The sequence below is a fragment of the Elgaria multicarinata genome, chromosome 16 (assembly GCF_023053635.1).
Source record: "Elgaria multicarinata webbii isolate HBS135686 ecotype San Diego chromosome 16, rElgMul1.1.pri, whole genome shotgun sequence".
Classification (NCBI taxonomy): domain Eukaryota; kingdom Metazoa; phylum Chordata; class Lepidosauria; order Squamata; family Anguidae; genus Elgaria; species Elgaria multicarinata.
The window spans coordinates 31303784-31330908 of NC_086186.1; the positions used below are offsets into that span (position 1 = coordinate 31303784).

Consider the following 27125-nt stretch of genomic DNA (forward strand, 5'->3'; position numbering starts at 1 on the left):
TTACTCTACAGCACTGACAGAGGCAGCAAAACAAACCCGGGAAAGTGAAGCAGCCTCCACTCTGCACACATCCAGGCATGCTGGACAAGTCCTGGGCATCCTGGCAAACAAGAAGCACATCCAGACAGAGCATTGCCTGTGAGTTCAGACCACATTCAGGAAAGGAAGAACTGAGCTGGGAGTGGATGGATCTCCAAGTGCTGCGGTGGTGAGTGGAGGAGGAGGATGAACAAGCGCTCACTGTAGCTGGGGCCTCAAAACTCAATCTTGCATGCAGGGAAGGACTCATCCTGCATCACCACTGTGCTGCTGCTAGCCAAGACCATGATGCTCAGCTCCTGCTGCTTCTCATGCGTCTGTTGATACCATTCACGTGTCACCTCTGTGTCATGCGTTGGGATCAAAGTTACCTGGGGAGACACAAGAAGCATGGGGAAGCTGTGGGCTTCATGGTTGTCCTGGCCTGTTCTCCACGCAATTTCCACTTGCCAACGGAGCACCATCTGCTTGGCAAAAGCAGCAGGGGAGAAGGCAGGCAGGGAGGGAGCGAGGGGCTTGACACATGTTCTGTGTGTGGCTGGAGGGTGGAGCTGATTGGAGCGGCCTGTGGCAACAGCAGCTGCAGGCCCTCTTGACCTGCTGCCTCCTTTAGCAGGGTTTGTGGCCTAGAGGTCATGTTGCTTGTTGGTTTGGCCAGAGCGCAGAATTATTCCAGGGTGTGGGTGGGCTTGGCCCTATGAAAATGCATTGGTGTGTGATCAAGGCAGGAGTTCAGGCACTAGCCTAGGGAAGAGCGGGTGGGCGGACAGGCATTTTTCACAACTGTGACGATAAGCCATAGCTCAATTTGTGTTCTTTGTGGAGAGGATATCCTCTCCTCAGAAACTGGGTTTTTAGCAGATCTGCATAGCTTCTTGTGGAGTCCTCCCACCCACGCACCCAAAGGAAGCCAGCCTGGCACTTACCTGCAAGTTCTCCCCCCACTGGGACTTTCCCTCCAACAGAGCATCCAGGACAACGCGGCTGGGCTCCCCACTGCTAGGGTCATTTCCGCTCACAACATAGTATGAAGCTCGGATTCTCCTGAAGAACTCCTGGTCCGTGTTCTTCCCACTGCAATGGTTGGGGATGTAAGCCAGGTCCACATAGACAGGCAGTCCGCAGGGCACAGAGGAAGTGCTTTTTGGATTACTGGAAACTTGGGGAGAGAAATTGGAGGTTGTCGACTTCAAACAAAGCATTTCACAACAGACAAGCTTCCTCTTGCTTCCTGGAGGACAGACCAATGGGTGGCAACCAAAGGGGGCTGTGATGCCATCCGCTTCCAGTTTAATGCCCCTGTCACCACCAGATTTACTCACAACTGGCCCGTTTTAAACATTCCTTTGTATCCCAGAACTGGCCTTTCAGCTACTTCCCTTAAAATTGAGCAATTAAAGGGTCTGAGAGATTCTGACCTTGTGGAAAGACAAGAGAAAGCAGACTGAAAAGATCTTCCCCATATGCTTATCCCATTTTTGTATAGGTCTCTTTCATTGGACTAGCCCCTCCTGCTCTTGGGAGACAGGCTCAACTTCATCCATAACAGGGGGCAGGAGAGAAAGGGGTAGCAGTTGGGCCTTTTGGACAGCAGCAGCAGGGCCTCTGGGGCTCTTCAGAGCTCCAGGCGGAATTCTTCGATTTTGGTTGTCTTTTAAAAGTGCATGTCCTTCCAGGTGAGCTAAGAGGCGTTGCTGCTGAGCGGGGAGAGAAGAGAGGCAATGGAGAACCACTGATCCCACCTCCATTGCAGGGGCAGGCAAAAAATGCCCTCCAGACGTTTTGGGCCATCAGCCCCAGCCAGCATGGTCATGTAGACGTTGTAGTCCAAAACATCTGGCTGTCACCAGGTTAGGGACGGCTGATGTAGGGCCTGCCCCAGCAAAGAAAGGATCACTGTCTGGCCTCCAGCTGCTGAGACAAGTTCTGCTCACTCTAGCTCACAGCCAGGTTTACAGCAGCTCAGGGAACGGGTGTGTGTGCTGTGGTTTGGTGGTGGAACCCCTGCTTGCATGCAGAAAAGCCCCCCCCCCCGGGGCGTGTTTCCAGGTATGGATGGAAAAACACCTGCCTCAAACCCTGGAGAGCCATTGGTGCTGGCCAGTGGTGACAATCCTAGCCTAGATGGACCAAGGGTCTGATTCAGCTTCCTCTATTCCTAATCACCTTCTCTACTCTCAAGGCCAAGGAGGAAAGTGAAGCCAGTGGGGGGGGGGGGAGGGGGAGTATCCTTTTTCATAGGGAGGAAGGTCAGAGGCCATTTCTCTCTGCAGGTCAAGATAGGTGGGGAGCCTGGGTGCAGCCTAAAAGGGCAGGGTGGTCTTTCCACAAGGACTTCAAAGCTCCTGCTGACTTTTTTTAAAGCACAAGACAGGCGGAATGGGACCAAGAAATACTATCCTTTGCAGGTAATGCAGAGGATTCCTTGAAGGTCCTGTGTGCAGATGCCCCAGTGGCCACAGGGTGTGGCATGGCATCCTTCTGAATCATTGGGGTGGCACTGTAGGTGTACGTGGCACTGCTCTCCAGTGGATCTGTTCCTATCAAGAAGATCTCCAAAGGAGGTTCTGGGAGACAGCTTGTGCTGCCTGGTCTCTCATGTTTTTGAAATGGATGAGAAAGGTCATCTGGAGTTTTTGGCTGAGGGGTCATCACTATGCAGAGACACTCGGCCTCACATCGCCCACATTTCAGGAAGTCGGTCCAGAGTCTGGTGGCAGTGAAGGGATGGCTAGGGGCTAACAAGCCTAAACTTAATGAGAAGTCAGAGCTAGATGAGGGAGTTCAGGCTGTTCCAAATGGGATTGCCCTTCCCCCTGAAAGAGCAGTCTGCCTGGAGGGTGGGGCGGGGCTCCTGAATTGGTCACTTTCCTGGGCTGCCCAGGTGGCACCAGTGACCAGAAGGCCCTGTGACAGTCTTGGCCAATTCGCCAGCTGCAGCTTTTGCTGGAGAAGACAGACTTGTCACCTCCAGGCTTGACTATGGCAGCTCCCTTTATGTCAGGCGTGGGCAACGTTTGATGCAGAAATATGGCAGGGAGGTGGTCAAGGGGGGGCTAATTTCGCGTTGAATTAATGGAAAACAAGCTGCAACGCTGCTGGAATTCATCACTGGCAACAGCCGCAGATCAGCCCTCTCTTCAGCTGCCAATATGGAGGAAGAGGGCAGCCCCCGTGGGGGTCAAGGGGGAAAGGAATTAGCCCCTGGACTTTATATGACTGCTTGGAGGCTTCAAAATCTTCCAAAATGCAACAGCCAGACTTTAGTTTGGTCCGAACATGTAGCTCCAATGGTTCAACAGTTATACTGGCTAACTACTTTCTTACAGGCCCAATTCAAAATGCAAGTTTGGTCTTCTATCTCTAGGACCAGATTATACCTGTGTCTATCTAGCCAGCCAGCCCCAGCATTTAAGCTCGTGTTGCCATCCAAAGGTATATGTCAGGTAAGCATGAGAGACAAGGCCTGGTCCGAGGTGGTGGTAGGGCTCTCCTGACTGAGATCTGTCAGCCCCCCACCCCCACACAAATGTAGGCCTTTTGTCCAAGGTTGGAGGAGGGGATCGGACCTCAGCGCCCCCCTCCCAGCCCTGTCAGAACGATCTGCATCCCTCGCCACCCAGGCAGCAGACCTCCAATGTTGGGAGAGGTGAAAAGAGGGCAACTCAGGGGCACAATGTGGATGGAGTGACTGAGTGCAAGGCAGAGGTGGAGTCTAAGTGCCAACACACTAAGTAACTCTTTGGACCCACAGCTTTCAGTACCAAGAGAAACCTATTTTCCAGCAATCTGAGCTGCTGGTAAGAAAATGTGTGAATTTTTTTTTAAAGGTGGGAAGGGTAGGGCACCTTGGCAAACACCAAGAATGCCACCTGGGTGCACATCAGCGCCCAGGGGCAGCACGTTGCCTATCCCTGGTTTACAGGATCTAGGCCTTTGGCTATGACTATCAGCATCATGGCTTTGTTGTCCAGAACCATGAGGAACTGGTTTCCACAGATTCACTAATGCTTCCAAAATAACCAAGGACAGGCTCAGGAAGAATTATCTTCGTGCCCTGTCATTCCTTACTGCAGAGATGAGACAAAGAGATGGAAGTGAAGCTTCCAGTGTGAAGCCCAAAATACTCAAGGCTCTGGAGAGCGAAAACCCCTGCATCCCTGCCAGCCCACCGCCAAGGCAATGCATCTGTGTGGTCTTACCTGAACTTGTTTTGATGCCATTAATGAGGTTCTTGCCAAGGTTGGTGTGGCTGCTTCGGTAGCCCTCATCTTTCTCTTCCATGTGGGGCTTCAGCAGTTTCTCTCTCTTTGCCAATGCTGGTTTTGGAGACCTGTCAGATGGTTGCTTCAAGGGGCCAGGTGACCATTTTTCTGGCTTCCGGGCAGGGGAAGAGGGCTTGGGCTTGCCCAGTGACTTCCTCACTCCTTTGTTTTTCTCCTTCAGATCCTTCTTGGATATCTTATCAGGTCTGTTCATGTTCTGTTCATTTAGTAGCATCTCGGGGTCCATCATACAGACATCTGGGTGTGGAGGGTGAGGCTGTGGGTCCACCTGGAAAATGGGCTGGGGGTCATGGCCAGATCTGGTGCTGCTGCTGCTACTGTGATGTGAGCTGCCTGCAGCTTTGTCGACTGGGAGGAAATCTGCATCTTCATCTGAGTCCATGGCTGCATCGGCTGTGATGGAGGGGCAGTCCTCTGTTTCTGGAGGAACATCCGAGTCAGACTGGGAGGTTCCAGAGTCACTTCCAGAGGTGGGAGGAGTTTCTTCCACCATAGTACTGGCTTGTCTGTCACCACCAGGAATGGAATGGGCCCTCCCCTTCACTGAAGGATGTTCTTCAGCCTGTGAAAACTCACTGTCTTCTTCCGATGAATCGTGAGGACTTGGGTTGATGAATGATGGGGATAATTCTCCCTTCCTCTGATTATACTCACATGAAAACTTCTGCCCATATTCTGAGGTGGCTCCCAAACATGGGTCCAACTCATGGGAGGCATCACCATGATCCTCGGCTTGGCTGCCCTTCTGAGTGTCTGGGAAGAAGGGGTCAGGGGTCAGGAGGCAAGAGGGACGGCTTTGCCTTTCACAATCCTCTTCCACTGTCCTCCTCCTCCTTGCTTGTGGCACATCACAGAATGCCCGAGGACTGGTGTTCACCTCTGTGGGGCCATTGGCAGTGGCAACTGCCTGCTGCTGACAGTGGGGGGAAGCTGCCATGATGTCTGCAAGGAAAGCCTTTTCTGGCCCTTCTCCGGGGCTTGGTAGCTGTTGTGCTGGGCAGCTCATGGTGCAGCTGGCGTCCAATGACGGAGGCCCCAGTGAGGGCAGGGGGCTGTTGTCATCTGTGATGGTTGAGGCAACCCCTCCCCATTCACCTAAAAACACCTTTGCAGGATCTTCTAGAAGCAACCGGGATGTCCCTGGTGTGCTCTGCATATCTAGCTCTGTGATGGCAGCTGCCATCTGCATCGTCAGGAGGGAAGCCTTTGGGGACATTTCCTCAGAAAGGCTCAGTGGTGACACTCTGCATGGCTTCTCCTCCTGGGAGGCCCCACAGCTCCCCTTTTCATTCAGATCTGGTAGTGAGGTGTATGTGAAAGACGAATCCTCTTTTGACACCTCCAAATATTCATCCCCCTTGCTCTTTTCTGAGGATCCAGGATCAGGTATGTTTGGTGTGAGAGATCTGTCCCATAATTGGGATGAAAAATGGGCTTCATGCCTGAACAGGATGGACGGCTCATGCTTTTCTAGGGAAGAGAGTTCAAAGCCAGAGGAAGAACAATCTAGCCCTTTAGCCAGAAGTGTGGTGCCCTTTGGAGGCTCCTTCTCTTTAGCAGCCATAGTGAGGCAGAAGCCTTTGGAGCCATCTTCACTAGCCACTTTCCCAAGGGAGGCTTCCTCGTCCTTTTCCTCGTCCTTGGAGTGCAGGCTTGCTGTAGCATCCACAGGCACATGGGGAGTCAGGACTGGGGTCCATCCTTGTCTGCCTGAATCTATAAGGCTGCCATAGGCAACTATATCTTCCGCCTTCAGGGCTATTCTCTCTGCCTGGTTTTCCTCCCCCAACAATGCTCCGCAGGCTTCTTGCCATGGAGCAGACACACACTCCTTCTCCAGTCCTGGAATGTCTGCATAGGGACCCTTTTCCATCTCACTAGCTGGCTTCTGAGCTGGGGAGAGCCCCGGACACTTGGACTCTTTTTCTGACTTCTCTTTGGCACCCTTCTCCAACTCTGAGTCGCTGGCACTCTCTTCTCCTTTTTCAACTCTCTCATAATAAATGTCCTTGGGGTGGGAGTGCTTTGGAGAAAGATATCTCTGCTCCTGGCTGATATTTGCATTTGAAGAATGTACATCTTCCATGTAGACAGCTGCTTCTTCCTGGTGAAACATGTCGATGACATCAGTGGGACAGGTAAAACCTGTGTCTCCCAGAGAGGATACAGGCTGAGGGCTCATCAGAAGTTCTGGAGGGAGAAGTGATGAGCTTGTTATGTTCTCTAGTTGTGTGTCCTTGAGTGTCAAGCCACATGGGTCACTGTGCTTCTCTGCTTGGGAATGACATTGCTCATGAACTTCTGCATACTCAAAGGAGGGCTCTGCCTTATCCTTTGGGGAGGCAGGAGATGAAAGTTCTTTCTCAGCAGGAGTGTACAGGCATGACTCTTCTTCCTTGGAAGAGATAGGGTAAAGGGATTCTTTCTGAGACCTTGGTGCTTTCCCTGTCTTGACCACTGCATCCTTTCCAGACTGGCTAACACCAGCCGTCACAACATCCCCATAGACATCTGCATACTGGAAAGTCTTCTCATGAGGATAGGGGGTTGGTTCTCTCTCTTCCTTCTGTTGCCCCTGCCCACCAACATCCTCTTTTGATTCACATAACTCAAAATGATGGGAGGAGCCCATCATGCTACACTGGGGATGACACTCTGTTAGGCCAAAGGAGATTGTGCTCTGTGACTGTGAAGGGGTTGCAAAGTCTCTGCTTCCTCTGAGATCTTGCCCTGGAGGGGATGGCCTGTTCTCCCCTGACAGTGCAGCTGGGCTCAGAGAAGTTGTGCTCATCATTTCCTGCTCGTGGCTGTCATCGAAGTGACTGTAAGAGTGACTCTTTCCCCCAGCTTCTTGCTTTCTGTCTCGTCTCTCTTTGGGGTCCCCCTGTCCTTTCTTTGCAGCATCCAATCTTTTCTCTGCAATTCCTGGTGTGAATTTAGCCATGCTTTGGTCCACTGCAGAAGACTTTCCCTGCTCTAGCAAGGATGTTACTTGTGTCTCCTCTGAAGCAGGAGACATTGAAGAGGGGCCCATTGCTCCGCCCACAGAGTCAGAACACAGCTTTGTGGCAACTTTCTCATCAGCGGTGCACAGAGCCTCTTCTCTTCTTTCCATGGCAATGGGCATCGTGGCCTGGTGTGGATCCCATCCGAGGCTAGATTTTGGCTCACTCTCAGGCTCTGGAGAGGGGGAGATGACAAGGCCAAGCACTTCAGATTCCTTTGGATCCAGCACACTTTGCTTAGCATTTGCTTGGGCTGATGATCTCTCTTTCACCTGTGGAGCCACAGTCTTGTCTCCTACCAGTGGAAAGCCACTCCTGGGAAATGCGCCTTGCTTCTGAGTGGAAGCTTCTTCCAAAATATTCTTCTCTGCTGGTCCCAAGATGCCTTCATACTCCAAGGGGTGGGGAATTTCTCCCTCTTCAGTTGCAGAAAGTGGAGGCTTCTTTCCATCTCTCTCAAACTCATCATCCAAAAATGTGCATTCCCCCCTTTCTTTATCATACTTCTGTCGTTGTTCTTCAGATGACACTTCCTTAATTTCCTCTGGAAACCATACTTTCTTCTCATAGTTTGTATCTTTTAGATAAATATCTTCCATTTCTGGGGACTGTTCATCTTCTGTATCTTGGCTCTTCTCCAGGAATTGACATGGCCCCATAATTTCTCCAGAGGAGATTGCCAAGGGCTCCCTGTCTGGAATTGGAGTCATTTCGATGAAGCTGGAGGACTTCACCTCTGGAGACCTTTCTGTGGAGGAAGGACTTGGAGGTGATTCCTTGATACCCTTTTTATCAGTTAAGGAAAACGACATGGCATTTTCTAGAGAGAGATCTGCAGAAGACATTATTAAGGTTGCTTGGTTGACTTTAAATGGACTTTTCTCAGAGAATGAAAGGGAACTGGGGGAATCCTCTTTGACAAAAGCTTCTGCTTTTTCACCATTAGCTGGGATCTGTTCTAAGGAAGTTTGGTGCCTAGTTTCAGGACAGAAGTCTTTTGTAAATAGGTATTTAGCATCTATTTGAGAAATCTCTTCTGTGAACAAGTGTGAAGGGGTTTCTTCCCTAAGGCTCACATAAGTTTTTTTGTCTTCCAGAGAAATAGCAACAGGAGGAGACTTCTCTTGATCTAAACCGCATTCTGTGAAATGCAGAGTGTTCCCATCTTCTGGAGATATTTCTTGGGTGGAATCATCTGAAGATGTTGCCTTTCCAGGGATTTCTTCAATAAAAGTAAACAATTTTGCTTCCTCTGGTGAAATATTTTTCAAAGATTTCTCATCTTCAGGTCTGTCTGAAAGTTCCTCCCACCCTTTAGGAGGAGGTATTTCTGCAGGAGAAAACAGCTTACCTCCAAAGCATTTTACACCTTTGTGGGAGGCATCCTCGAAAGAGTTGGCTCTCTTAGGTGGAGAGTCCTCTTTGGGCTCTGTAAGTATGTCATTGGTGGGAGGATACAGATCAGAAATGTCAAGGGTTTCTTGCTTGTGATAGAAGCTTATTACTAGCTCCTCTTTCTCAAGAGGCAGACTCCAGCTCCCACTTTGGGGTAATAAAGCCTCTGACACCAGGAGGGAAGTGCTTCCTGGGTCAGGCTTATCCTGAAGGAGAGCATAGGCCTCTTTTTCCATTGAAGGTACCTCACCTTCCAAAGCTCTGCTGATGTGTTCTCCTTCTTCCCACCTTGCAGGAGCCTCTGCTACCTTTTCAAACAGCTTTGTCTCCACAGAGTCTGATTTTTCCTCTACAGGAGATTGGTGGAAAGGTGTGTGCCCTGCACTGGTGGGGCCTGATTGGGTGGGAGATGCCATCTTGACAGTGCTATCATCAGGACTCATGCACCGTTCCTCAGCCTCACCAGAGCCTGCATCTCCGTGTAGCAACTGTGCCTCTCCTTGATCCAGAAGCAACATGTCTTCCTGCACCCCTTCCATGGTTATTTCAGTTAAACCACCTCCCAAGGGACTTTGTTGAGAAAACACTGGAGCATCATATTGCCCTTGGGCTCTCCAAGGCTTCTCAATATTTGGGGTTTCTTCTTCTTCTTCTTCTTCCTCTTCTTCTTCTTCTTCTTCTTCCTCTTCCTCTTCCTCTTCCTGCTGCTGCAAGCCAGTTTGACAGGGCTCAGTTTTTCTCTCATTTTCAGTTTGTGTATGGAAGTCTTCTGGAGGTGGAGACTTAAAGCCCTTGTCCTCCTCTAGTGAAGATGTGGGAGATATAGTGCCAGCAGAAGGCATGTAGTCCAGGCCCTGGGTAGCCTCAGTTCGAGAGGAAGGTATGCTGTTCACTGTATCCAGCAGTAAGGAGCTTTTGCCAGTCTCCTCTGTCTGTGGAGCTGTTATCGATGCAACAGACTGGTCTTCTGCAACAGAAGTGGCGAAGGAGGAGAGCTTGTCACACTCCGTGATCGATGTTGCTGACGATATATGCTCCTCTTCTGCCAAGGGGGCAGCCACGATGTTTGTCGGATAGGCGAGGATTTCAGGTTCATGGCCAGCAAATCCTTTGCCAGCTTCAGCAGCTGCCAAACCCTGAATGGCTTCAAAGGAGACTCTCTGCCCGGGCACAGCAGCATCATAGGAGCCCATGTCTGCCTTGAGATGTGGCATCCTCTCATCCTGTTCATCATGTATCTCCTCATCAGAGATTGTCTGTTCTGTCTCTGAGTAGCCAGGGATAGTTTCATCCTGGATATAGGAGACGTGTTCTCCTGGTGGGACAGGTATGCTGCCTAGGCAGGATTCCTCCTCCTCCTTCATCATTGCTAGCTTTCCAGGGACTTTATTTCGATTTGCCCATTCTTCCTTTGGCGCCCTTCTTTGTTCTTCAGAGGGCAAAGGTGGGCCTTCTGGCTGTTGGAACATAGAGAAATCTTTCCTCTCTGTTTCTTCGTCTTTTGCCTTTGCATAGAGTTCTTCCTTCCCTTCCAGTTCTGCCTTTTCTATCACATCTTCTCTCCTTGCATTTTGTCTACCTTCTCTTGAGTCCATGCACTTCATGTCAGAAACAATATTTTCTTCTTCCTCTTGGTGCATCTGGCTTGGGGAGTCACTGGATGCCAGCATCTGATCTCTCTCCTCTCCTGCATCTTTCCCAGAAAATTCTGTTACTGTCTTTCCAACATTCTCATCATGTACTCCTATTTCAAGAGGTTCTTCTATGGGTGCTCTCTCATCTGAACTTCCAAATGCTTTCCCTGCTTCCTCTGCTCCAGTTCTGGGTGTTGTTGTTTCCTCCTCTGGCACAGCTAGGGAAGGAGGCATTGGGCTACCTGTTCCTTCTGATCTCAGCCCATCCTTCCAAGCAGCCACGTCACAAGAACACGGCTCCTCAGACTGCTTGGAGACAATTTCTCTCTCAACCAAAGCAGGCACATCCTGAAGCCTTACCTGCTGTTCAGACTTCAGCTCCTCAAAGTCCTTGGTAAGGTCCTCTGGTGATGACAGAACAAGCCGCTGTTCAACCAGGTCTGCTGGCTCTTTGGGCTGGCAAGGTTTCATTGGCACAGGCAATGACTTCTGTTCTGCAAGGATATCCTTCTCCACTTTGCTGCGATTTTTTTCCATTTTGATTCTACCAGGAGCCTTTGCCTTGTATAAGGTCTTCCTTACTTCAGGTGTGAAAGGCTTCAAATCTGGTTTAGTTATTTTTTTCAGCTCTGGTTTGGCTTCCCTTTTCCTCTCTTCTTTCTTCCCATCATCTTTCTTGAATTCTTTCCTCTCTTTTTTAATATCTTTCTTTTCCTTGTCCCTTTTCTCCTCCAGCTTGGAAACTTTCTCCTTGAGGTGTTTCTTGCCAACTTTGTCTTTGGCAAGTTTCCTTTTCTCAGCTTTGAGGGCATCACTTGAGTCCATTTTTATTTTTTCCACTTTAATAGGCTTCTCTGGGTTTTTTTCAGAGGGCTCTTTTACCCTTTTCTCGGTTTTAGCCTCTTTTACTGTCTCAACTTTTGTTTCCTCAGCAGCTACCTTTGCTGCAGGTGGCTTGGAGGAAGACTTGAGACTCTCTTTGCTATCTGTCCTTTGTTTAATCTTGCTCTGCTTCAATGCAGGCAAGGGCATGCCAGAGCATAGCTCCTTCTGCGTAGCTACAGGATACTTCAGAAAATCCAGATGCTTGAGCTTCTCAAGACCTTCCAAAATCTTATTTTGTGGAGCATTTCCTGGAAACAAAACTCGTACTATTTTTTCTGTTGGACTTGCTGGGAGCCAGACTACCAAGGCTGTGATGGATGTCAAATAGGGGACAGAAATCTCCCCTTCTTTCCCGTTGGCTAGGATAATGCCTGTCTTGGCTTTGCTGTTCCCAGCCCATTTCTGCATGAGAAATTGCATCTCCTTGCTCTCTCTGACTGGGTTCAAGATGTACATGTCCAACTTGCCGACACCCATTTTGTGGAACAATGTGATTGGCTCAATGGTGTTGCTGACAACTCTGTAGAGGGGCTCTGGCTTTATGCCTAGCCTGCTGAGGTACTGCAGTGTTAGACTTGCCTCCTCGATGCTTCTTTTGACCTTCATGGAGGATTCTGGCATTTTGAGCTTCTCAGGAACGTTGAAGAAAACAACCCCAAGCTCAGGGGAGATGAGATTCTTCATCCAGTCACTGTAATTGGTGGAGCCTTGTGACTGTTCTTCATCCTGCTCTGCAATCTTCCTTTGTAGGAGTCCATTAATGCCTGGAAGGTTGTCAGCCCCAATGTGGGTCAGGAGAATTGAGTCAATCCTGTCCAGGTGTCGAACCAGTTTCCAGAAACAGGATTTCCTCTCAGAGCCACCGTCCACCAGGATGCTGAATCCATTGACAGCAAAGAGAGCTGAATCTCCCCTCCCTCCTGGGAATATGTAGCAGCAAGGCTTTGAAAGTTTTAGAAAGCCCCCAGAGGTTGGAGGCTCCAGGAGATCAAAGGGTGATGGAACATCCACTGTCTCAGAGACATACTCGACAAATTCAGAGACCCCATCCATCTCTGGCAGGATTGGATCAGGGTTCACTCTCAGATTGAGAAGATCCTGGAATCGAGGGTGTCCAAGGTTGCCCCAATCTCCCTCTCCCAAGCACGACACTGTGAGGGAGGCCTTGGAAGCTGGGTCAGTGTTGCTGAGCAGCTGGGCAACCTGCAGGAGCCAAGAGCAGGTCAGGGTCACACACCATGAGATCTCTCTGACAAAACATTGATAAAATCTACACAGACTGCTATTTAGAACCAGAATCATACCAGTCAGTCTATTTTGGAGGGATAGCGGTGTTAGTTTGTTGTGGCAGTACATCAATTGACTACAAAAAACTATAATGGTAGGCTTTCGTCTGATGAAGAGCCTCCATTCTATGAAAGTTTTTGCAAAAATAATCCTGTGGCCACAAGACTCTCTGTTGTTTTTGCAGTCAATCTATGTATCCAGTTATTTTACTTAGGTGGCCTGGGCCCTATTTTGTGGACAGAAATGTCCATTAGATGTACAAATAACCATGTTCTGATAATATTCATACTGGTAATCTTAAAGGAGTCCCGAAAGAAATGGGGTGTGCCCCAAGCCTGCAAGCAGCCAGGAACCACTAAAGAATCCCAAGATCACTGGAATGCCTGGCTAGCAAAGTTCTGATGATGGTAGACATGTCCTGAATGTCTGAAGATTTGTGACATTAGCCACAATCCTCATTTAAGATAGCCCTAAACTAAGCATCTGAAACTGCTAGGTGTTGGAGAAAGTGCAGGCAAAGATTTTCCCAAGGTAAGTCACAAAACCAAACACAAGCTTGGACAAAAAAGGATGAACCAGTGGATGGCCTCCAAAACCAGTCTGATCACTGGGGACACAAATCCCAGGTTACCTACCCATGAAGCTTACCTCTGGGTCTGCAAATATTTCTGCAAATTTCTGGAAGGTGAAGATCCCAGTCTGCAGGATCAAATCTCCTTCTTGGTCAGAGCTCTGCCCACACAGGACCAGCAGCTTGCAGGCAGAAGGGTCACATACCAAGGAACGGACCTGTTCACATCAGAGAAGGTTTTCAGCTCCTGACCTGAAAGTTCTAGCTGTTCCCACTTTGGTGAAGCTAGACTTTCTGTGTGAGTCTGGAGAGATGGAACCATTGAGATGCACTTGTGTTTGGGAATGTAGTGAAAGCTCAGTGATATCCCTGCCATGCCCCAGTCTCCAGCATGGGAGCAAGCAGGCTAAGCCAGAGAAGGCTATGAGACATGGCAATGAACTAAAATTTCCACACGCCCACCTGCTTGGCCAGGAGAAGCTACACACTGCTACTGAGAAAAGCCACAGGCCTAGGAAAAGTGCAAGATGGCAGCTTGACCTCTAGAAGTCAGTGCCTGGATGCCACTGCTCAACACAGCAGTTGTTAGGAGTGGCTTTATTTAAGGCATTTACATACCACCTTTCCTGAATATTTTTCCCAATGGCTTTGTTGCTGGGCTACTCAAAGGGCAGGAAGCAGGCAGAAACTCTGACCCACAAAACCCAACTCCACTGGCCTCAATCTATAGGCTTTACCTCTGACACAGCACTCCGCTCATCTGGATTTACTAGAATGACTGTATCCAGGTCCTCGCTCTGGTGACGAAGGGTCCTCTGACCTGGAGAGACATAGAAAGGTTTCATTCAAGCAGCACCCAATGTCGCTGAATGACAAATCAATTGTCTTCAGAACCAGGGCAATGTGGCTACCCAGAGGACGATGGAAGAGACAGCAGAGTGACGAAGCTCAGCCAGAATTTTGCCCAGCCTCTTCTCCCCAGGAAGTCACCTGGAGAGCTGCAGCCCAGTATGGCTGCCCTTGTCTGGTGTACATCTCCTCCTCCTAAGCTGTCCTCATAGTACTTTGTGGACAGCCTCAAACAGTAAGTGTAGGCTAGAGTATGCAACGGCATTTTCACATGGATGTGTGGTTTGTACTGGACTTCCTTGGTACTGATTGTAGGTTTCCTTGGTATGGAATGTTTGTGGCTTCAATGCCAAAAGGTCCCTGAGAATATAATGCTGTCACCCAAGACCTGAAACTTTCTGCTTAATATCCTGGATCTCAAATCTTTCTCCAGTACTGCTGATGAGCAGATGTACTTGGCTGTTTTCTGATCAAGTCAAAAACTGTGTGGATCTTGCAATACTAGATGCAATACTCAACTGCAATAATACTCAACTTTTGCTGGAATGGTCTATTGACTGCAATAAAATTGTTGTTGTTGTTAAGCATTCCTTGCACCACCTCGTCCAAATCATTAATAAAAATGTTGAAGAGCACTGGGTCCAGGACTGAGCCCTGCTCGTTACCTACCCCCCAGTTTGAGAAAGTACATTTGATAAGCACTTTTGAGTCCAATTTTGTAGCCAGCTGTGGATCCACCTAATAGTTGTTCCATCTAGCCAAGTTTAACTAGTTTGCTGATCAGAATGTCACGTGGTACATTGTCAAAAGATTTGCTGAAGTCAAGATATATTATGTCCACACCATTCCCACAGCCCACAAGGGAGGTTACCTGATCAAAGAATGAGATCAGATTGTATTGTTTTCAAGGTGCTTACAGATTGACTTCGTTATAATCTGCTCCAAAAAATTCCCAGGAATTGATGTCAGATAACTGGTCTAAAGTTCCCAGGTGCCTTCTTTTTGCCTTTTTGAAGATAGGGACATTGGCCCTCCTTCAATCGTCTGGCACTTCACCCGTCTTCCAAGCTTTTGTGGAGCCACATTGGTTACTTCTGTTGCCTTCTATCTTTTTTCCTTGTTGTAATTGTGCCTTTAAAATTTCCTCTTTAAAAAACTCCCACCCATCCTGGACTCCTTTTCTCATTAGGGGCACTTTTTTCTTTCTTTTTTTGCCATGGGACCTTACTTATCTTAGTTCTGAGTTTATTAAAATCAGCTTTCCTAAAATCCAGAGTACATGTATGGCTACACTCAGCTTTTGCTTCCTTTAAAATCAACAATTCAAGTACTTTTCCCCAGAGTTCCCATAACTGCCACTTTATTCATAGTCTAGCTTCTTTCATATACTATTGTGAAATTTATTTTGGGGCACTGTTACAGCTAATCTCTCTGTTATGGTGCATGAGCTTTCATCTGTTCAACAAAGGCCATGGCTAGACCAGGCCTATATCCCAAGAACTTCCCAGGATCATCCCTGTGCATCCAAATGATACACAGGGATCCTGGGAGCAGGCAGGGACGACCCCTCCATTTGCCTGGGATAATCCTTAGGTCTAGATAAGGCCAAAGACTACTGAATAGGCAAATGTGTGCATTCAAAAACAGAGTTAGGAAAGGAGGGCCCAGTGGAATGGCATTGAGAAGTGTATCAAGGCCACCATTGCTAGGGCAAATGGGCACTATCGCTTAGGATACTGAGTCTTCTTTAAGAGGAAACTAGCAGGGGGGAGGGTTAAATACCCCCTTCCAAGTACTGTTATCCCAATGTACATCATATATTATTTCAGAAATTGGAACACTGAGTACCAAATTAAGATGTTGGAAATCATGGCAGTCTGGACTATGTAATGTGCTCTCAAAGGAATAAATCGCGCAAATAATGTGGGGGCAGAAAAGACTGTGCAATGCTCCAAGACTCATTTCATCCTACAGTTAACTCAATTGCTAGATTGTAATAAGGCAGAATTTTCCTGGGCAGTTCAGGTTATTTGGACAAGGGAGAGACCAGGAGAGAACTGGGCTGCATTGGAAGAAGTATTGTATCAAAGACACGGCACTAATGAGGCCACACCTGGAGTATTGTGTACGATTCTGGGCAACAAATTTCCAGAATGACACTGACAGGCTCAAAGGAGGGCAATAAAGACAATACAAGGACTTGAGGACAGGCCCTATGAGGACAGGTTGAGGGAACTTGGGATGTTCAGTCTGGAGAAAAGGAGTCTGAGGAGAGTCATGTTAGCTGTGTTCAGGTACATAAAAGGGTGCCACAGGGAAAATGGTCGAGAACTATTTTCCATGGCCACAGAAATTAGGAGCTGAAATAAAGGGTATAAATTACAGCTACCTACTTTGGCCACATAATGAGAAGACAGGATACCCTGGAGAAGAGGCTGATGCTAGGGAAAGTGGAAGGCAAAAGGAAGAGGGGCCGACCAAGGGCAAGATGGATGGATGATATTCTGGAGGTGACAGACTTGACTTTGGGAGAGCTAGGGGTAGCTCTGGCGTGGGCTGGTCCATAAAGTCACGAAGAGTCGGAAGTGACTGAACGAATAAACAACAACAATTACATATAAGGAAAAAATTCCTGACAGTAAGGTCTGTACAATAGTGGAACAGTCTGCCTATGGAAGTTGTGGGTTCTACATCTTTGGAGGTTTTTAAGAAGAGGATGGTTAAACTGGTTTTCCTGCACATTGCAAAGGGTTGGACTAGGTGATCCTTGTAGTCCCTTCCAACTAAACAATTCTATGATTCAATGAAAAGGAGCTCAGCTACAGTTGAGCCCTCAGCCTTCGAGAAAACACAGCCACTGGAGCTAAATGGAGCAACTCTGTCCATCTCTCCGTTTTCAAGGGCTTCAGTAAGACCAGACAAAGCACAAAGGCATAATCTGTTCTAGACTCTTGCATACCATTTTGGGGGCTGCCTGGATGCTGCTCTGCAGTGACAGACAGCTGCTTTTCACCCATTCAACAGGACAGAACACTGACTTCTTGAATAATGTGAATCTGTCCCCAGGAGAACATAAGAAGAGCCCTGATGCTGGATCAGACCAAGGGTCCATCTAGTCCAGCACTCTGTTCACACAGTGGCCAACCAGCCATCAGCCAGGGATGAACAAGTAGGACATGGTGCAACAGCACCCTGCCACCCATGTTCCCCAGCAACTGGTGCACACAGACTTACTGCCTCGAATACTGGAGATAGCACACAACCATCTGGGCTAGTAGCCACTGATAGCCTTCTCCTCCAGGAATGTATCCATCCCCCTTCTAAAGCCATCCAAATTGGTGGCGATCTCTATATCTTGTGGGAGTGAATTCCATAGTTTAGGAAAAACTATGAAGTACTTCCTTTTATCTATCCTGAATCTCCCACCAATCAGCTTCATGGGAGGACCCCAATGGGTTCTAATATTATGAGAGAGGGAGAAAAATGTCTCCCTAGCCACATTCTCCACACCATCCATAATTTTGTACAGCACTATCATGTCTCAGCCTTTTTTTCTCCATGCTAAACAGTCCTGGCTGTTTAAGAGAGATGCTCCAGACCCTTGATCATTTTACTTTTATTTTTCTACACTTTTTCCAGCTCTACAGTATCTTTTTTTAGGTGTGGCCACCAGAATTGTACACAGTATTCCAAGTGTGGTCACACATCATAGATTTTTACAAAGGCAGTACAATACTGGCAGTATTATTCTCAGTTCCTTTGCTAATGCTGCCTAACATGGAGTTGGCCTTCTTTTCAGTTGCCACACACTGGGTTGACATTTTCATCAAGCTTTCCGCCACAAGCGTTCCATCACTTTACACTTGCTTAATTGATTACCACTCTCCTAGCTTGGAGAGATCCTTTTGGAGCTCCTCACAATCCCTTTGAGTTTTAACCACCTTAAATAATTTGGTGTCATCAGCAAACTTGGCCACTTCGCTGCTCACTCCTAATTCCAGACCATTTTTTAACAAGTTGAAAAACATTGGTCCCAATACCGATCCCTGTGGGACCCCACTACTAACTTCCCTCCTTTAGGAGAATATACTATTTATTCCTTCTCTCAGTCTTCTGTTCTTTAACCAGTTACTGATCCATAAGAGGACCTCTCTTATTCCCTGACTGCTAGGTTTGCTAAGGAGTCTTTGGTGAGCGACTTTGTGAAAAGCCTTTTGGAAGGCCAAGTAAACAATGTCCACCAGATCATCCCATCTACATGTTTATTGACACTCTCAAAAAACTCTAAAAGGTTAGTAAGACAAGACTTACCTTTGCAGAAGCTGTGTTGATTCTTTTTCAGTATGGTTTGACCTGCTATACTCCCATCATGATGGGCTACAGAGAACTAGAGGTGAGAGGAAAAGCCTCTTCCACCCTAGAAATCCAGCAATCAAATCAGACAAAGTGTTTGTGGCCTGCTGGGCCTAGAGAAAGTTTGTGTTAATGAAACAGCTCCAGCCCTGCTCTCCCTTTTGGGCAACTTCATGCTTTTGTCTCAACTTCCATTTCCCTTCAACTATTATTTCCTTGTGTTTGAACAATTCTAATAGTGGAGGGAGACCATCTCTATTTTATTCTATTTTACACTTTCAAAGGTTTTATATTACGTTTTATCATGTTGTATCTTTGTGAACCACCCAGAGTGTGTTGGCTTAGAGGGCAGCATTGAAATAAATAAATATTGGGTTCAGTGTTTTTAATTTTTTTCATTAACCAGTGGAAGAGGGCGTCCAGGGTTGTGGGGTTTGGTACCACCAGAATGCAGATCTCACGCAACTTTACCATCTAAGCTGGCATTGGTAAGAGACGGGCTGCTAGCTGCCCAATTGAAACTCAGACAAGGTAGAAGTGCTTCTGGACAGTAGAACAGCTGATCAGGGATGGAGTTGTACTCCTCTAGAAAACTCCTCAGGTTTGCAGTTTCATTGTCCTTCTGGATTCAGCCTTGAGCCTAATAATTGCTCAGAGGGCCATCTTCATGACCACAGAAGGAAAGCATGGGGTGGTATTATCCGCAGTACTGGAAATTGGCTTTGGTCGGTCTGTGTTAAATGGCAATGGACACTCCACTGCCCAAAACCTGGCTTTATGTTGAACAGAAAGTAACTAAGACACTAGAAGCAGTAATTTCTTGAAAGACTTGCTCCCCATGAGAGAGAGAGAGAGAGCACCTCAGCAGTGCAAATAAGCCCCGGTCAGGGAATTCGCGCTCCAACCCCTTTCTCCTTTTCTGCCTCTTCTCCCTGCTCGCAGTGGCAGCTGCCCCTCATCCTGATCCTGTGGCAGATTGCGCCTTCGATTCAGCACAAATGTACAGTTGTGCAATTGCAAAGAAATGATTAAAAACTCCCTGTTTACAACTCTGAAAATGTGCATATTCAGAAGTATGAAAATGTACAAAGAAAAAAGAAAAAGGAACAGAAGTAACTGCGGAAAGAAATGGCCACTTTTCCATGAACAAGGAAAAATCCCAAAGTATCCTGAGCAGGATCTGAAGGCTCCCTATGAGAGCAGCCCACCACTGAAATTTTGCCTCATTCCAGCAAACTGTCTTGGAGTTATAGCTTCCTAACCATTTTTACTCCAAACCTCAGAGAAGCTAAATAATACAACATCAGAGAAGTAATGCAACAATAAGGAAGCACATAATCTCAGCTCTCAACAGGAACGGGCTAGGAAAAGGAGTGAATGGGAGGGGCACCCCCGCATTGACCACATCACAACCAGGTCACAGAAGAACCCAAGCTGAAGGAAATCCCCCATGAAGACAGATTTGGCAGTGGCCAGGAGTGTCTTTGCACAGCTGAGGCCCCTGTTCCTGAATTTGTCAGATTTAATCAGCTGACACATGCCTTAGTTACACCTTGCTTGGATTTCTACAATCAGTCTTCATGGGGCTGGCCCTGAACAGTGTTTGGGCACCTCACTGGGTCAAAATGCTGCAGTCAAACAATTGACTAAAGCCATGTAAAGGAGGCACATGGCTCCCTTGTTACAACAGCTTCACTGACTACTAGTCTGTTTCTGGACACAACCCTACTGCTGGTTATCACCTAGAAAGAGCTAAATGTCTTGGAGCTGGACCACTTTACCCCATACAAACCTCCCTGGGTTTTAAGGTCTTTAGGAGGGGACTTTGTCTATGTCCTGCCAATGTCCAAAGCACATTGGGCAGGACTCCAGAGAGGATTCTACCCCTGCTGTGCTTCGCTCCCACCCACTGCTCTTCCAATGCCAGTTAAAGACCTTTTTATTTAGACAGGCTCTTGGCCTCACAAGATGATCTGTGTTAGCTGCTGCTGCTGTAGTTTTCAATTGGATGGTTTACTGATCTGTTTTTACCTGCTTGGTTTATATAGGATTGCTTTATGTTGTATTGTATGCTACTTGTTACTAGTCACCTCAGGTGTCATGTAGGATATACATTTAGATCTTGAATGGTCTGGAATTCAAGATGAGCAGTGAAATGGCCATGGCACTATTAGGCCATGGTCTACAGGGCCAAACTGGACAACAGCCTGTTTTTTAATCCTTGTACCATAAGATCTGGATCTGGATACATTGCAGAGTACATTGCCATCACCACATCTTGGGGTAGCAAATTCCCATGTTTCCAGTATTATGAAGGCGAAAAACATCCCTGGCCGCTCTCCACTCCCATGCACCACTGTGTACACTTCCATGACCTTACTCAACAGCCTGAAATATAGTAACCATAAGGGAGCTGCTCTAGCAGGGCAATTCTTATAATCATAATTTCTTAAGTTACTTCAGCAGGCCCTGAGAAAAACAAATTATTCTTGATTTAAAGAAAACCAGTTCTGGTAATTTATTATTATGAGAAGCATTTCTATCACACTTTCAATACAAATGTTCAAGGTAGCCAATAAAACAAAATAATGCAATAATCTCTCCCTCATTATTCCACGGAGCATATCTTTATGAAGGCAAAATTGTTTGCATCCAGGAGCAACACAGTCCATGTCAGAATCTGCACCGTAGGCTAGCTAAGAGAAGCCTTCTAAGCAGGGTCTGGCCTGGCTACCTTGTGACTGTGGGGGCCAAATACCCTTGGCAATCTGAGTCCTTGGCCTCAAAAGGAACTGCAGAGCATCCTTGCCTATGTGTCTGGAGAGAAAGTGCTCAACCTTCTTGCCCACCGATGTCACAGAGATCCTGGTTTCCTCAAACTGTCTGGCAAGTAAATGGATTTTCTCCTTCAGCACGGAAGACTTCGCAATGGCTAGCCATGTGCCAGGGCTGGCAGCTTTGTCCTGCACCCCGAAACCTGGCTGTCTTTCCACTCTTTCTGATAAAACGTAGTTTGTGAAACTTTAATGCCTTACTTAGGGTACAACCCAGCCGAAGCAAAGCGCCTCTAAGCCCCATTGGTTTGTGCTTGGGCAGATGTTTTCGTAGGTCCAGATCCTGGGCTTCACGCAGCTAGAAAACCCGTTCACCGGCAGGCGGCTTCACGGCCCTCCTTCCTTCGCGGGGCCAACCTAGCAAGGGCGGCTAGCTCAGAAAGGAAGGATGCTCAAGCGCTGCGGGGGCGCCTTCCTGGAGAACGCCGGCTGGGCCAGCAGCCCCCATGACGCAGGCGTTCCGACGCTGCCCTGACCGACGCCGAGGCGCCCTAGGCAGGCTGCCCCTTTCGAAGGCGCTGGCGGCGCATCTGCCGGGCCACCAGGGCCCCGGAGAGCCACCGCGGCCGAAGCAGCCCCAAGCACGAGCATCGCGTCTCCTAGGGCGGCGCCGGGGCGCAGCGAGACACTCCTGGCCGGAGCTCTGGCGCCCGGCAAGGCGCCCCTCCGTCTCCCAGGGCGCGAGGAGGGGCCGCCAGCCGGGCCAGCCTCTGCCCCCGCTCCCACCCCCACCCCCGGGCGCAGCTGCAAAATTTGCCGCAGTGTGCGCGCCTGGCGTGCGCGCGCAGCAAGCGCCGCTCCCCCTTCCCGGGACCGGGCGTTGGCCGAGCCCCTTCCCCGTCTTTGTCCGGTCGGCTGGGGGCGTCCAGGTAGCTCGGCGGTCCCTCGCTTTCCCCCTGGGGCGCCTCGCGACCTCGGAGCCCCTTCCCCGGCCAGCGCGCATCCAGCCGGGCCACGCTGGAGGGAGCGACCGAGGATGCCGCTCGCCAAGCGCCCCTCCACGTTGAGGCCTGCGTCAAGTCCGAGGGCGTCGGAGGCCGGCGGCCGGGCAGCCGAATCCGCCGCCCCCAGTGGGGCCCACCTGGCTCCCTGAGGGTGGCTGCGTGGGGCTCGGGCTCCGCCAGGCTCCCTTCCCCGCTTGCCAGCAGCCGAAGCCCCCAAAGCCCCGCGGCTGCCGGTCACCCTGAAGCCCCGATCCCCGCCGCCACCGCGGCGCACGTACCATACGGGGGGCCGGTCCGCCGCGCGCCTCCCTCCGCCGTCCTCGGATGGACGCACCGACGATGCCGGCCGGGCCTGCGCTGCTGCACCAGGCAGCTGCTGTCAGCGCAAGAGGGGCGGCGGAGCAGCAGCAGCAGCAGGAGGAGGAGCCCGGGCAGCCTTAACCCCTCGCGAGCTGCGACCACTGGAGCGCAGCTGCGCAGGGCCCGTCGAGAGGACCGAGCTTCCGGAAGGGCAGCGCGGAGGCTCTCTGGGAGGCCCTGCCTCGCCCGCCTACGCGGTCCCTCTTCCCTCGGAAGGCTGGACCCGGGAGAGCGGCGAGGGAATGGGAGCAAGTCCACTGCTGTTGGTCGGTCGGCACCCTAGGCCGCCATGCAGCCCGTCGCCCAAGGAGACTTGGCTGCGAGGCGGAGGAGAAGCCAGGAGACGGGATCCTGCCTGCAGTCCGCAGAGCCCCGGTCGATCCGCTGCTGGCGGGAGTGGGGCGGTTCGGAGCCTCGCCAGCGCCGCCGCCACCACAGCCCTTGCAGGGCAGCAATGCGCGTAGTGAGCATGTGCTGCTGCTCAGAAGATTTGGGTGAGGGAACAGGGCTGCAATAGCGGAGGCGACGGCAGCAGGAGACACGCGGAGCCTTTGGACGGAGCCAGGCAGGCTTAGCCTGGCGTTTGTTTGGCTTTGCGGCCCTGCCTGCCTTGCTCACCTTCTGCCTGCAGCGATGGGATCTGGAGATACAGCAAGGCGGGTACCCGCCCCCCTCGCGCCCCGCCCCCCCCAGCTATAAGGCCCAACTCCCAGATTTCATTTCATTTCTTTCTCATAAAGAAAGCCTCTAGACCTTTTAGAAACAAATAGATGAGGCAAAATGTTCAGCTACTATTCTGAAAGAATGGAAAAAGAGAAGCTAGTTTCCCCAAAGTGCAATTAAAATTTATTGCAACCCAACTTGGAAAAACAGGTTCCTGCTCAAACGACAATCTTCTACATCCAAATTCTAAAAATAGGCTAAAGAGATGGAAAAAGGCTCTTCATTCACATGTAGTTTTCCTCATGGTGCAAGAAATGCAGTTGCCATCTCTGTAAGCAGCTTTAACCTGTTTTTAGAGGGCCTGTGCCTATTTCAAGTCATGTTGGCATTCTTGAGAACTAGTTTCTCTTTTTGAATCCTTTTTGGATTTGGTGTCTGGCCTTTTGATTTTTGTCAACCACTATTCTGCCCATTTGTTTTGGGAGAAACTGGCTTGTTCCTGTGATTGGAGCATTCAATGTTTTTAGTCGATGTATGAAGTCATAGCAATTATTGACACGCCCACTTTTTCATTTTTAAGCCATTTTGAGGGAAGTGATTGCTAAACCATAAAACCAATTAAGAAATCCAGGAATTTAGAGCAGCTGTCCTTGGGCAATAGCTTGTCTACCCAAAAAGAAAAGGTAACAAAGTTCCTGATCTTTATAACTCAGATCATGTTAAACGTTTTTCTCTGAGTTTGTAAACATTTTTTAAAAAAATACTCTATGAATACAAATAAAGCTAATCACTAGCCTTCCATGGTTATGCCCATTTTAGTTGGGATGGGAGTGTATGACAACCTTGCAGTGTAGCCCATTTTTTCTATCCAGTCTCCTGGCATGCTGGGAGGGTTTTTTTTTAGGGAGATGCAAGGGCAGGGTGTGTGTGGGTGAAGTTGATTGGAGTGCAGTGCAATTTATAAAGGGTGAAGAAGGGGTTGTGTACATACATATACAGCTTTGAGAGAACCATTGTAGGGTAGTAGTTCTTGCAAGAAGCCTGGGCAAGCCTGTCCCTCCACGCCTTCTTACTGCGGCCTTGGAGTGGAGTCTGTGTGCCCTACAGCTCCTCAGAAGTTAGTGTTTCCCCATGTAGTAATTAAGATCTCTGTTGTGAAGGTGCCTGAGTTTCCTATGTGTTGTCTGGAGAGCAAAGGCTAGGAGTGGACTGCAAACTGAAGAGGTGGCTCCTTCTATTAACCACACTCTTCATAACTGAACCAGGGAAATGATGGAGGTTTCAATGTTCCCAATGAGAAAAAGCAGAGATTTACAAAATTTCCAGCGGCCTGTAGACTGGCTTCCAGCGGCCTGTAGACTGGATACCAGCTGAATCACCAGATCTACTGGAAAAGATATAGACCTGTACTATAATGCTATTAGGGCCTCTTAAAATGTGCAAACAAACATAAAATGTGCAAGTCTAGGGGAAATGAGCAGTTCCAAAATAATATTTACATAGTTCATATTTGTTAGCTAATGTAAAAGGGCTGATAACAATGTGACAAGTAAAACGAACAGTCCCAAGTTCCTCTATAACCCCAAACCCTGATCAAGCACTGATGTAGCACACCCACTTTTCCTCCCCCTGCTAAAGACACTCCCTACAGGCTCTACTGCTACACTGCGCTCACCAATATTTCCACGATAAAGGGAATCGTTTTAAATGGGGATCCTTTTCCTGGGGTTCATCAGACAAGCATTTTATCACACACTCGCTACTGCCCACTCAGTTTTTCGCACATCCTTTAGACAACGACATTTGCCTCCCGCTCCTCCTTGCTTTTTTCCTGTCACAAAATGGGCGCCTTTTAATCAGACTTTTTTTTGAGGGGGGGGAGGAACGGAATGTGCCGCCATTTCCTGCTGTGTGCAGGAAAAGTGGTGTGATTAAAACTGCCCCTGAATGGGCCACATGGTCTTTGTTTACATCCTCTTTCTTCTCTGGGAAGAAAGAGGAAGTATTGTGGGACAGGAGAGGGGTGGAGAAGCAACGGTAGGGAACCACTATTCCCCTCCCCACCCCCGTCTGAAGATGCTCCTTGACAAGTCTTGTGAAGTTGTCAGTGTTATAATTAAGACAGGAAATATCCAATATGATACTGCTATACTGTTCAGGTTTTCTTTATATCCCTAACATCAAATAAAGTTTTGTTGGTATTCATGATGCCTCTTGCATGAAATGTGGCTACAATACTCTTCTGCATTGATGCTGTCAAATTCCCACAATTTTCTGCTATACTGTGTAGGCTTTTAAATGTTATGGGGTGTGATGCTAAACCAGATGCATGTTGAAGCAAAGTGCACTAAGCATGTGAATTACTATCACATACCACTGTGCAGGTCCCCTCCCCACCCCCCAAAAATCCTGTGGACACCCATGTCTGCAATGTGTCTCAAGCAGTTGATTGTAGAGATACAATTCTCCTGGCTAGATGCAGGTAATAGCTGCCTGTCTGACCATGTGACAAGGAGTCACTTAGTGGACTAGTTCTGCTGATGTAACAAGAACAGGGCACCAATTAAAGTGTTGCTGTTGTTATTCGTGTGCCTGGCAGTACAGGAGGAGAAGCCCCTTGCCTAGGGAGCTACAGGGGAAATAACAGAGGAAGGAGAAGCAAGTGGAGGCCACAGTAAACAGAGAAAGATATGATTGTTTCAATTACATGTATTTAGGGTTGGTGTACAAAGTTAGGGCACACAACGGCCCAGTTTAGACAACATGCTAAACCATGCTGCTTAACCACAAAATGGTTAAGGGGATGCATTAACAATGCATTCAATTAACCATTTTATGGTTAAGCAGCATGGTTTAGTGTGTTGTCTGAATGAGGCCAATATGGTATACCTAACCTTTTCCTGAGAACCCTGCATTCCCCTGCTCCTGATTTATTTATTTTATTTATTATAGCACCTTTAGTCCACAAAAGGCTCTCAAGGCAGTTTACAAAAATATTTCTTGACAGTCCCTTCCCACAGGCTTACAGTCTAAAAAAATATAACACAAAAGGAAAGGGGGTTGGGAGGGAAGAGGGGGGTAGAAATTCAGGCACCAGATTCTTAGTTGCAAAGTCCAGCATCCGCTTCCTCTCCCTCTCATAGCCACAAACATGTCATCATTTATTTATTTATTTATTTATTACATTTCTATACCGCCCAATAGCCGGAGCTCTCTGGGTGGTTCACAAAAATTAAAAACATTCAAAGTATAAAACAACAGTATAAAACCATAATATAAAATACAATATAAAAGCTCAACCAGATAAAAACAGCAGCAATGCAAAATTACAAATTTAAAACACCAAGTTAAAATTTATTTATAGACTGTTAAAATGCTGGGAGAATAAAAAGGTCTTCACCTGGTGTCTAAAAGCATATAATGTAGGTGCCAAGCGAACCTCCTTAGGGAGCACATTCCACAGCCGGGGTGCCACAGCAGAGAAGGCCCTCCTCCTGGTAGCCACCTGCCTCACTTCCTTTGGCAGGGGCTTGCGGAGAAGGACCCCCTGAGGATGACCTTAGGGTACGGGCAGGTACATATGGGAGGAGGCGTTCGTTCAGATAACCTGGCCCCAAGCCGTTTAGGGCTTTAAATGTTAATACCAGCACTTTGAATCGAACCCGGACCTGGACTGGCAGCCAATGAAGCTGGAAAAGGACTGGCGTAATGTGGTCTCATCGGCCAGTCCCTGTTAGTAAACGTGCTGCCCTGTTTTGTACCAGTTGAAGTTTCCGGACCGTTTTCAAAGGCAGCCCCATGTATAACGCATTGCAGTAATCCAAACAAGAGGTTATCAGAGCATGGATAACTGTAGCTAGGCTATCTCTGTCCAGATAAGGACGCAGTTGGTATATCAGCCTAAGCTGATAAAAGGTGCTCTTTGTCACTGAGTTCACCTGTGCCTCAAGTGACAGTTCTGGATCCAAGAGCACCCCCAAACTATGGACCCGATCCTTTAGGGGGAGTGCAACCCCGTCC

At 48.5% G+C, this 27125-nt stretch overlaps 1 protein-coding gene across 1 annotated transcript in view; it reads right to left on the reverse strand.

Moving 5' to 3' along the window:
- MAP1A (microtubule associated protein 1A) overlaps positions 1 to 27125 on the reverse strand; it is a 39584-nt gene continuing 12459 nt past the window's right edge. The window contains exons 3-7 of the mRNA XM_063142811.1: positions 13840 to 13922; positions 13180 to 13320; positions 4242 to 12447; positions 966 to 1198; positions 1 to 410 (exon numbers count right to left, since the gene is read on the reverse strand). Of these exons, the coding sequence (XP_062998881.1) occupies positions 255 to 410; positions 966 to 1198; positions 4242 to 12447; positions 13180 to 13320; positions 13840 to 13922 (8819 nt within the window). The 3' untranslated portion in view covers positions 1 to 254. The remainder of the gene's footprint in view (positions 411 to 965; positions 1199 to 4241; positions 12448 to 13179; positions 13321 to 13839; positions 13923 to 27125) is intronic.